Source organism: Schistocerca cancellata, chromosome 4 (assembly GCF_023864275.1).
Source record: "Schistocerca cancellata isolate TAMUIC-IGC-003103 chromosome 4, iqSchCanc2.1, whole genome shotgun sequence".
In the NCBI taxonomy this organism is placed as follows: domain Eukaryota; kingdom Metazoa; phylum Arthropoda; class Insecta; order Orthoptera; family Acrididae; genus Schistocerca; species Schistocerca cancellata.
This window is the reverse complement of record NC_064629.1, coordinates 881,103,400-881,115,581: the sequence shown is the minus strand read 5'-3', so window position 1 is coordinate 881,115,581 and position 12,182 is coordinate 881,103,400. Positions and strand designations below refer to the sequence as shown.

The 12,182-nt window shown below is 44.4% G+C and overlaps 1 protein-coding gene across 1 annotated transcript in view; it reads left to right on the top strand.

Annotated features, from left to right (window-relative positions):
- Nucleotides 1-12,182, top strand: part of LOC126185038 (dihydropyrimidine dehydrogenase [NADP(+)]) — a 330,209-nt gene that overhangs the window by 108,337 nt on the left and 209,690 nt on the right. The window contains exons 3-4 of the mRNA XM_049927785.1: nucleotides 4,744-4,914; nucleotides 8,070-8,231. Coding sequence (XP_049783742.1) covers nucleotides 4,744-4,914; nucleotides 8,070-8,231 — 333 coding nt within the window. The remainder of the gene's footprint in view (nucleotides 1-4,743; nucleotides 4,915-8,069; nucleotides 8,232-12,182) is intronic.

The following is a 12,182-nucleotide window of genomic DNA, read 5'->3' as shown; positions in this document are numbered from 1 at the left end:
AATGATGGTGGGCTGACAGTAATTTGGAGCCCGCGCGTCGGAAACGGGCGCGCTTGTGTGAGACTGCCAGGGAGTGCACCCTGATGCCATCTATTGGCGAAACTGGGAATTAGCGCTGCCTGTCAGACAATGCACTAAGCTATCAGAGTCAAATGTATTATTTTTGCTTGGTAATTATAAGTTATTACTGTATAATTTAATGTTGTAAAGCGCTAGTAGTAAATTATTATGACTGGTATGAACTCCAGGGTAGTAAATATAAATATTCTTAAATACTAAATGATTTCGGTAAAGAGGTGGTAGGGGAACGCCCCCACTCTTGGTGATACGAGCGTAGCTAGGGGTAGCTGGAGACACAGGGACTGAACAATGGAATGGCCTGGGGAGTGTTGACGTGATCGGACGTGCGTATCTGTGCTCACGCAAAAGTGATTGTGCAACAGAGAAGAGGCGAATATCGTCGCCGTTTTTGGGAGTGAAACGCGACGAATGGTTGTTGAAGCCGCCTCTATGCCACTGGGGCTGATTGTAAGAGTTCCTGCGCCCAGATTTTATGGCGGACGTGCAGTAGCTTATACGAGTGCTACAGCTCATAGTTCCAGCCGCCATTAAGGGCATGAGGCGTGAAGAGCTGCGTTAGCCACATGCATCTCACCACCAGCACCGACACGTCTACCCAAGGCAAGACTGCTTGCAATTGTTAAGTCGAACTTTGTATACATGTAAAAGGAGAATACCAGTTTTCTTTTATGCAAGTGCAGAGGACAGAATATAGTAACGAGTAAAATTACGACGCATGTTGTTCATTGTAAAGTGTAGTAACCTCAAACATAGTATAGTGAAATCAGACTGAGGCCACCATCGCCTCTTTCATTTACAATTCTTTTGGTTGTAGAATACTTTAGCGTATAAGAATGTTGAAAAGAGCAATGGTCACACCAGAATGAGTCGCCTATTTACAGTTACTTAAAATTTTCTGAGCAACCTTTCAAGTAAAGTCACTTAACTAATTCTGTATCAATGGTCCAAAGAGTAATATCCAAAATCATTAAATAAGTTGAAGGATAGAATTTTGTTAACCGAAGTTGCATAACCTGTCTTGGTAGTAATTACCAAGCCACCTCACAGAAATTGAGAGAGTATTTGCTTTGTAGAATCATCTAGAATGATCAGAAATAGTAATATTCAGAATTAAGTTTAAATTCAACTCAAGCCATTTCACTTTGAAACGAGCCCAAAAATTGATTTATTCTTTTGCTCCTTCAGAGCTGGCGACCGTAGTTATAAGTATTTTCAGGAGGATTCGACGGTAAGTCTGCTGCTCTCGTCGTGCTGATAGGATTATCCACTGCTGCTAGCAGTGGTGATTGGATACATAAGCTCACTACCAAGTTAAGTGGGTCAGGTAGGCAGTGTTACCGTGTGAACTGTAGGGCACTGTAGGCCGTGGATCGAACCCATTCAATCATCACAGCTCTTAGGGAAATAGTCCGGTTAGGAGTGTACTAATCATTAGGTAAATACTGGCGAGTAACGGTCAAAAATGTATACGCAAGTGAATTTAGCGAGGTCCACGTAGCACCTAGTTAATGTGGTGCAATGGCGAGGGTAGGAGTGGAGTAAAAGTGAGCTGAGCTTGTGGCAGCTGTGCTGGATTCAAATATTAACTACGTGAATTCACTACTGCCTCTTACCATTGGGACTGAGCTATTTACAGTTAAAATACGTAGCAGTAAGCGCAAAGGCGTGACAGCTACAAGTCCGTATTGGGTTTATACATACGGAATTGGGAAGTGGGTCATTCCGTCAGTGGAGGGGGTTAAAACAACCGAGTCAGTGGAGAACATACCCCATTTACTGATGGAAAGATTCAGCGGTTCGGTCGCAGACTGAAGTAAAGATATTATTTTCTTGATCAAAATACCGCCTGCTTTTTAAATAATGCCTCTCATACAGTGTACCTGATCCGTTATATGGCTATGCAGCATTACGTACAAGTTCATATATATTATTTACTATTTTAAGGACAATTTTTATATAACCCTGCTTTCGTCCACCATACATTCTGATAGCATAAAAGTTACATATTATTAACCAAAAACAACTGAAAGTGAAAAGTAAAGTTCTGACAATATTTAAATCAACACCTGTTCTACGTTTATTGTTAAAAGCTATGTTCTGGCTACTTGACAATAAACTGTTTGCTTAGAGGTCCTGTACGACATGTATAAAATGTCTTACGAGAGTATCAGGAAACTGATCTTTACACAATACGGAAAATTTCGAGATTTAATTAACTTTCTATGTCTCATCAAATACTAGACTATTCAAAAAGAGGGAACAGATTTCAAACATTTATCGCTTCCAAACTACAAAAGATAGAAACACAATTCCAACGTTCCTGAAAAGAGAAAATTTCAAAATTTTATGCCTTCAATGTGAACACCACATGTTACATGACAAATATCAAAACGGTGGCTCATATCCTGCCACACACGAAGCAACTGGTCTCTCTTTAGCGAATTCACAGTTTCAACAATGCGATGTCGAAGACTTTCAAAATTGTCAGGCATAGGGGGGATAAAAAAAAGCGGTCTTTTACATAACCCCACGGATAAAAGTCATAAGGTGTGAGGCCTGGGACGTTGAATTGGAATAGGAGAAACAGAAGATGAACTTCATCGCCGGTGGCCTCCCAGGTCTCCAGACCTCAAACCTTGTGACTCTTCTCTGTGAGGTTACGTAAAAGATCGCATTTTTCTTGCCCCCTATGCCTGACACTCTTGAAAGTCTGCGACATCGCATTGTTGAAGCTGTGAATTCGATAACGAGAGACCAGTTGCTTCGGGTGTGGTAGGAAATGAACCACCGTTTGATATTTGTCGTGTCGTGGTGCTCACATTGAATGCATAAAAATTTGAAATTTTTCCTTTCCAGGAACGTTGGAACTGTATTTCTGTCTTTTGTAGTTTGGAAGCAATAAATGTATGAAATCTGTTCCTTCTTTTTTAACAGCTCTGTATTTAAGATATCAACTTGCAAATGGAATGGTGAACTACTATTGCTATTTAAGTGTTACACAAAGTTTCATTACAATCAGTATACCGAAAGAGAAGTTAATTGGCAGGTTGCTGTTTGATTTAGCGACTAGATAAGCGCATGTTCTGCGGTACGTCACGAGGCACATGCATACCACAATAGTCCTCTGGGATCAGTGGTAAGACCAACTACCGAGATTGTTTCTACACTACCGGCCATTAAAATTACTACACCAAGAAGAAATGCAGACAATAAAGAGGTATTCATTGGACAAATATATTATACTAGAACTGACATGTGATTACATTTTCACGTAATTTGGGTGCATAGATCCTGAGAAATCAGTACCCAGAACAACCACCTCTGGCCGTAATAACGGCCTTGATACGCCTGGGCATTGAGTCAAACAGAGCTTGGATGACGTGCACAGGTACAGCTGACCATGCAGCTTCAACACGATACCACAGTTCATCAACAGTAGTGACTGGCGTATTGTGACGAGCCATTTGCTCGCCCACCATTGACCAGACGTTTTCAGTTGGTGAGAGATCTGGAGAATGTGCTGGCCAGGGCAGCAGTCGAACATTTTCTGTATCCAGAAAGGCCCGTACAGGACCTGCAACATGCGGTCGTGCATTATCCAGCTGAAATGTAGGATTTCGCAGGGATCAAATGAAGGGGGTCGTAACACATCTGAAATGTAACGTCCACTATTCAAAGTGCCGTCAATGTGAACGAGAGGTGACCGAGACGTGTAACCGGTGGCACCCCATACCATCACGCCGGGTGATACGCCAGTATGGCGATGACGAATACACGCTTCCAATGTGCGTCCACCGCGATGTCGCCAAACACGGATGCGACCATCATGATGCTGTAAACAGAACCTGGATTCATCCGAAAAAATGACGTTATGCCATTCGTGCACCCAGGTTCGTCGTTGAGTACACCATCGCAGGCGCTCCTGTCTGTGATGCAGCGTCAAGGGTAACCGCAGCCACGGTCTCCGAGCTGATAGTCCATGCTGCTGCAAACGTCGTCGAACAGTTCATGCAGATGGTTGTTGTCTTGCAAACGTCCCTATCTGTTGACTCAGGGATCAAGACGTGGCTGCACGTTCCGTTTCAGCCATGCGGATAAGATGCCTGTCATCTCGACTGCTAGCGATACGAGGCCGTTGGGATCCAGCACGGCGTTCCGTATTACCCTCCTGAACCCATGGATTCCATATTCTGCTAACAGTCATTGGATCTCGACCAACGCGAGCTGCAATGTCGCGATACTATAAACCGCAATCGCGATAGGCTACAATCCGACCTTTATCAAAGTCGGAAACGTGATGGTACGCATTTCTCCTCCTTACACGAGGCATCACAACAACGTTTCACCAGGCAACGCCGGTCAACTGCTATTTGTGTATGAGAAATCGGTTGGAAACTTTCCTCATGTCAGCACGTTGTAGGTGTCGCCACCGGCGCGAACCTTGTGTGAATGCTCTGAAAAGCTAATCATTTGCATATCACAGCATCTGCTTTCTGTCGGTTAAATTTCGCGTCTGTAGCACTTCATCTTCGTGGTGCAGCAATTTTAATGTCCAGTAGTGTAGATAGAGAGTTAACGGAGTAATAGACGTACACGCTGGGCATATCGCCCTGTGCAACTTGTGGAACGTATGAAGAGTGTATGTGGTTGTGCGTGTTTTAGGGTTGCAGGCCGCTGGAGAAGAACTTCGACGACATCAAGCACACGACGCTGAGCGAGCGTGGCGCTCTCAGGGAGGCAGCGCGCTGCCTCAAGTGCGCAGACGCGCCCTGCCAACTCTCCTGTCCCACTAGCATCGACGTCAAGAGCTTCATCACCAGCATCGCCAACCAGGTGCGCCCCAAGCTTCACCTACCGTATTCTCAGACCCACTAGACGTTTTCTGCGTGCATTGCTGTAGCGCGATGTCACCATCAGCCTTCTATAATAGACCGCTGTGTCTAGGTGTCTCCCAGAGCTCCCCAAACTCTGTAATTTACAGTTTAAAGTACAGTGGTTATCTGTTAAAGCGCGAAACCAGTCAATGAAACATTCTGCGTGCGACTTGTGGCTGTCCTCAAAAGCCTTATTTCAACAGTCGCTGTTTCTACAGCAAGAAGTGCCTGATCTCGAAAAGGGCGTGTATTTATTGTGTTTAAAATATTGGACTATGGAGTGGAATATGAGAGAGCATTAAAGCAGAGAGAGTTTTATAGGGAACAGGAATGTTTATGGGCCCCTACGAGCTGCGATAATAAAAACAAACTGAAAAAACTAGACGCTTGGAGGGAAATAACTTAGCTATTAGAAAGTGATATGCACGGTGTGAAAAAGAAAATGGTGTCCTTATTAACATCTTTTAGCTGTCAGCAACAAAGAGAAACTAAGTGACTATTAACTTTCTGTTGCAGGTACATCTCTTCTAAAAGAAGTGTTATCTTTGGTAATTTTAGAGCATACACAATTCTATAAGAATTCGAAATCTGTACCTTTCATTAAGGGAAAAAATTATGAAATAGCCCGTACTCCAGTTCAGCTTTAAGGTAGACATTAATTTTGTCCCACTACTCTGCTCCCTGCCTTTTAAAAGAGAGGTCGGCCACCAGCGTAGTTTCTTCTTCTTTTTCTCGTGATCTGCTTCCTGCAGTAAAATAAATTCTGCACATGCGTCGACTGCTAAATCCTGTTCTCTCATAATATCGGCCGGTGAAATTGCAGTTAAAAGCCGGCCGGAGTGGCCGTGCGGTTCTAGGCACTACAGTCTGGAGCCGAGCTACCGCTACGATCGCAGGTTCGAATCCTACCTCGGGCATGGATGTGTGTGATGTCCTTAGGTTAGTTAGGTTTAATTAGTTCTAAGTTCTAGGAGACTGATGACCTCAGAAGTTAAGTCGCATAGTGCTCAGAGCCATTTTGCAGTTAAAACGCTACTTCATAACATTAACAAACCGGGAGCAACGCCGGCAAGTTATCAGACCGAACAGCAATTCCGCATGGGCGAATCGTTTGGCCCCAAGCTCTTCGTTTGGTGTGGCTGGGAAGCCGAGCGCCAATGCATTGGTGACCAACGTTCGCCGAATCCAATCTCTGTGGTTTGTTGGCCCTCGTTGGCTATAATGGCGCGGACACACTATGTCTACAAAGGCGAACGACAACCAACCGCTTCGTTGGTCGAGATTTGCTTAGTGTGAACCGGCGGCAAAGTAGAGCCAGCGAAGCAGTTGGTCTTGGCTGTAGTTCGGACATCCGGCGGTAATATCAAAACGTTGGTGGTGAGTTAACCTCCGGAACCCTCTCCTAGGAAGGACACAGATCGAATGTTCGTTGGTTCAGTAGCGATTTGTCGTGTCCCTTGAATGGGTATGTATCCATTGTGTTTAAAAATACATTAAACTGGCATATGAATCCCCAGTAGCGAAATATCTCAAATGAGATCTTCGTAAAGGAAGTGTCATCTTTGGAAATTTGAGTGTACGCAATTAAATAACAGTCCTAAATTTCTAGATTTCATTCGGAAAAAAATATGAAATAGCCCACATTCCAGTTCAGCTTTAAGGTCAGAAATTAATTTTGTCGCATCAAACTATTCCCTACTTTTTTTTTCTTTTTCTGACGATCAACTTCGTGCAGTAATATAAATGCTGCACACGCGACGACTACAAAATCCTCTTCTTTCCTCATAATATCAACCAATGAAATTGTAATCAAAACGCTACTTTACAGCAATAACAAAAGGGGGTCAACATCGACAAGTTGTCAGAGCAAACCGAGGTTTCACATGAACGAACCCCTTACCCCAACCCCTTGGTTTGGTAAGGATGAGAGACTGAACGTCAATGCGTTACCGACCAGAGTTCAGCCGAATCCATTGGCTGTCGTTCGTTGAGCCTCGTCGGCTTAGTGTGTACGCGCGTTTTGCTATGATCTCCAGTTTTTCGCACAAACGTTTGTTTTATCGTTTATTTAGGTCGTGAATACATCTTCCAACAGGTCGTCCTCTAAGCCTTTTCTCATCACGACGAACCGACCTCAAAATCTCCGTAGTCCATGTCTCATCATTTCGTCTAGCTATATGCATGGCCCATCTCCATTTCAGTTTCTGTCAGTCACTATGACTCCCTCAACTCCTGTTTTCTTTCTCTTATCCATTTTTTTACTTGTGTTCCTTCTTGTTATGCCCAACATACATCTTTCTATTGGTCGTTGGCCCGTTTGTTTAATGACCGTGGTGGATTGGGAATTAACTTGTGAACACAGCATTCAGTTTCCAAAATGAACTCCAGCCCTTTTTTATCTTCCTGTTTGTTCTTTATCGCTGTCCCATTTATGAAGTTCGTCATATGTTTCTATCTATTCATAATTAATATTTACTGTTCTGCTATTGGTGTTCTGGTTGTACATTCTCTGCGTCTTCACACCGAAGGTAGTTCAGATAAGATTCGTTTTGTGTATCCCTCCTTCAAGGCTGCAGAAAATAGTTTGGGTGAAATAGAGTTCTCTTGCTTAACTCCTTTCTCAGTTTGGTACTTTTGACTGTCTTCATGAAATCGAATGCAAACTGTAGCTTTTTATGTACTCTTCAACAAATTGATTTCGATACATTCTATTTCTTCATCCTCAAGTGCTGCCAGCACAGTTTTTATTCCGGAGAAGTGACCTAACTGCTACCTAACGGATGGTTTCCAGAAGGAACCTTTCACTCTGTAGCGGAGAGAAAGGTTCATTCTTTAATTAATCAACTAGTTATCGTCACAGGCTGTAAATTTTGATGAAGAGAATGAAACAAAAAATGTTCTATGCAACAATAAATATCTCAACAATGGAGGCAATCGTGTGCAAAAATGGTTGAAGGTATGTTTTCGAATGTACAAGAAACTATTATTTGCGACCTTTTCTTCACATATCACAGGATCTTGCTTTCTAGACCTCTTAAATTAAAGCATGTTGCAAATTAACATCTTTGCCCTTACTTGTAGTCGGTGAACAAAGGAAGTGTCGGGTGTTTCCAGAACTACTACGGCGCAGCGAAGACCATCCTGTCCGAGAACCCGCTGGGGCTGACGTGCGGCATGGTGTGCCCCACCAGCGATCTCTGCGTGGGCGGATGTAACCTGCAGGCGTCCGAGGAGGGTCCCATCAACATCTCCGGCCTGCAGCATTTCGCCGTCCAGGTACTTGTATCGCATTACTCTAACTTACACTCCTAAAACCTCATCTCTGCTTTCGATTTTGCTTCACAGTGCATCTGTTGGCATAATGGTCCCAGTGAGAGCACGCAGAGAAAATGTCTCACTTTAGTCTTGTGAGAAGGAAAGATTTAGAGTTTCACGTTTCGCTTAGAAACGCTGAAACGACGACGATCGACCAGGAAGATCCCCAGTTAGAATCCCATGTTGAAGAAATTTCCGTCACCCTAATGTTTTCGGTGACAGAGAGACAAGTAGTAGATTGTACAGGGTGTTTCGAAAACGACCGGTATATTTGAAACGACAATAAAAACTAAACGAGCAGTGATAGAAATACATTGTTTGTTGCAATATGCTTGGGACAACAGTACATTTTCAGGCGGACAAACTTTCGAAATTACAGTAGTTACAATTTTCAACAACAGATGGCGCTGCAAGTGATGTGAAAGATATAGAAGACAACGCAGTCTGTGGGTGCGCCATTCTGTACGTCGTCTTTCTGCTGTAAGCGTGTGCTGTTCACAACGTGCAAGTGTGCTGTAGACAACATGGTTTATTCCTTAGAACAGAGGATTTTTCTGGTGTTGGAATTCCACCGCCTAGAACACAGTGTTGTTAAAACAAGACGAAGTTTTCAACGGAGGTTTAATGTAACTAAAGGACCGAAAAGCGATACAATAAAGGATCTGTTTGAAAAATTTCAACGGACTGGGAACGTGACGGATGAACGTGCTGGAAAGGTAGGGCGACCGTGTACGGCAACCACAGAGGCCAACGCGCAGCTAGTGCAGCAGGTGATCCAACAGCGGCCTCGGGTTTCCGTTCGCCGTGTTGCAGCTGCGGTCCAAATGACGCCAACGTCCACGTATCGTCTCATGCGCCAGAGTTTACACCTCTATCCATACAAAATTCAAACGCGGCAACCCCTCAGCGCCGCTACCATTGCTGCACGAGAGACATTCGCTAACGATATAGTGCACAGGATTGATGACGGCGATATGCATGTGGGCAGCATTTGGTTTACTGACGAAGCTTATTTTTACCTGGACGGCTTCGTCAATAAACAGAACTGGCGCATATGGGGAACCGAAAAGCCCCATGTTGCAGTCCCATCGTCCCTGCATCCTCAAAAAGTACTGGTCTGGGCCGCCATTTCTTCCAAAGGAATCATTGGCCCATTTTTCAGATCCGAAACGATTACTGCATCACGCTATCTGGACATTCTTCGTGAATTTGTGGCGGTACAAACTGCCTTAGACGACACTGCGAACACCTCGTGGTTTATGCAAGATGGTGCCCGGCCACATCGCACGGCCGACGTCTTTAATTTCCTGAATGAATATTTCGATGATCGTGTGATTGCTTTGGGCTATCCGAAACATACAGGAGGCGGCGTGGATTGGCCTCCCTATTCGCCAGACACGAACCCCTGTGACTTCTTTCTGTGGGGACACTTGAAAGACCAGGTGTACCGCCAGAATCCAGAAACAATTGAACAGCTGAAGCAGTACATCTCATATGCATGTGAAGCCATTCCGCCAGACACGTTGTCAAAGGTTTCGGGTAATTTCATTCAGAGACTACGCCATGTTATTGCTACGCATGGTGGATATGTGGAAAATATCGTACTATAGAGTTTCCCAGACCGCAGCGCCATCTGTTGTTGAAAATTGTAAGTACTGTAATTTCGAAAGTTTGTCTGCCTGAAAATGTACTGTTGTCCCAAGCATATTGCAACAAACGGTGTATTTCTATCGCTGCTCGTTTAGTTTTTATTGCCGTTTCAAATATACCGGTCATTTTTGAAACACCCTGTAAATGCCGAACACCAAACTGCACGCCAAAGTCATAGATTAATTTCCATACGTCTCCCTAGTACCTTTCACCGTGGGCCATAAGACTGCTCATAGTGATACGTTTAGCGGATAGGGACGCTAAGTTATATACACTTACATTCACCATACCTCGCAGGGGACTTTCAGCGACTTGAGTCCCTCTCACGTCGAGGTGCTGCACTGCGGCGGACGAGAGGAGATCCCCATTCCTCGTCTAACTTCTGAGCCTAGGGCCACATTACACGGTAAGCGAATCAAAAATGGTTCAAATGGCTCTGAGCACTATGGGACTCAACATCTTAGGTCATAAGTCCCCTAGAACTTAGAACTACTTAAACCTAACTAACCTAAGGACAGCACACACACCCATGCCCGAGGCAGGATTCGAACCTGCGACCGTAGCAGTCCCGCGGTTCCGGACTGCAGCGCCAGAACCGCTAGACCACCGCGGCCGGCATTAGGAGGTATCCCATGGTTTTTGTCACCTTAGTGTAGTTGCAGCTTAAATCTGTTCTGTGATTTTGTTCTCCGTAGGAATCCCATTCCTTTTGTGTTAATGAACAACAGGACTTTGTAGAGTAATTGGAGACAATGATGGACCTTTCTAGAATTATCTTGTTTCGCGCTTCTTTGGGTTTAGTGGCTTCCGTCTTTTTCTTCAGCGTTTCTAGCCAGTCAGTCTTTCGCCTAATTGTTACTCTTTTTAAGACGGTGTTTACTATTCATTGGTGTTCCCAGGCGTATGTACAAGGGGAGAGACCCTCAGTGAGGATTCACACGTCATGTATGAACCCATTTGAATTGGCTCCAGGGAAGCCTGCTCTAATACTCCGTCTAATATTTCGTCCCACAGATAGTGCATGGCTTGTGAATTCTAAACATAAGTGTCTTTTACTGTCGGAAGTGGATACATTTACAGGGTTATTACAAATGATTGAAGCAATTTCACAGCTCTACAATAACTTTATTATTTGAGATATTTTCACAATACTTTGCACACACATACAAAAACTCAAAAAGTTTTTTTAGGCATTCACAAATGTTCGATATGTGCCCCTTTAGTGATTCGGCAGACATCAAGCCGATAATCAAGTTCCTCCCACACTCAGCGCAGCATGTCCCCATCAATGAGTTCGAAAGCATCGTTGATGCGAGCTCGCAGTTCTGGCACGTTTCTTGGTAGAGGAGGTTTAAACACTGAATCTTTCACATAACCCCACAGAAAGAAGTCGCATGGGGTTAACTCGGGAGAGCGTGGAGGCCATGACATGAATTGCTGATCGTGATCTCCACCACGACCGATCCATCGGTTTTCCAATCTCCTGTTTAAGAAATGCCGAACATCATGATGGAAGTGCGGTAGAGCACCATCCTGTTGAAACATGAAGTCGGCGCTGTCGGTCTCCAGTTGGGGCATGAGCAAATTTTCCAGCATGTCCAGATACACGTGTCCTGTAACGTTTTTTTCGCAGAAGAAAAAGGGGCCGTAAACTTTAAACCGTGAGATTTCACAAAACACGTTAACTTTTGGTGAATTGCGAATTTTCTGCAAGAATGCGTGAGGATTCTCTACCGCCCAGATTCGCACATTGTGTCTGTTCACTTCACCATTAAGAAAAAATGTTGCTTCATCACTGAAAACAAGTTTCGCACTAAACGCATCCTCTTCCATCAGCTGTTGCAACCGCGCCGAAAATTCAAAGCGTTTGACTCTGTCCTCGAGTGTCAGGGCTTGTAGCAATTGTAAACGGTAAGGCTTCTGCTTTAGCCTTTTCCGTAAGATTTTCCAAACCGTCGGCTGTGGTACGTTTAGCTCCCTGCTCGCTTTATTCGTCGACTTCCGCGGGCTACGCGTGAAACTTGCCCGCACGCGTTCAACCGTTTCTTCGCTCACTGCAGGCCGACCCGTTGATTTCCCCTTACAGAGGCATCCAGAAGCTTTAAACTGCGCATGCCATCGCCGAATGGAGTTAGCAGTTGGTGGATCTTTGTTGAACTTCGTCCTGAAGTGTCGTTGCACTGTTATGACTGACTGATGTGAGTGCATTTCAAGCACGACATACGCTTTCTCGGCTCCTGTCGCCATTTTGTCTCACTGGCG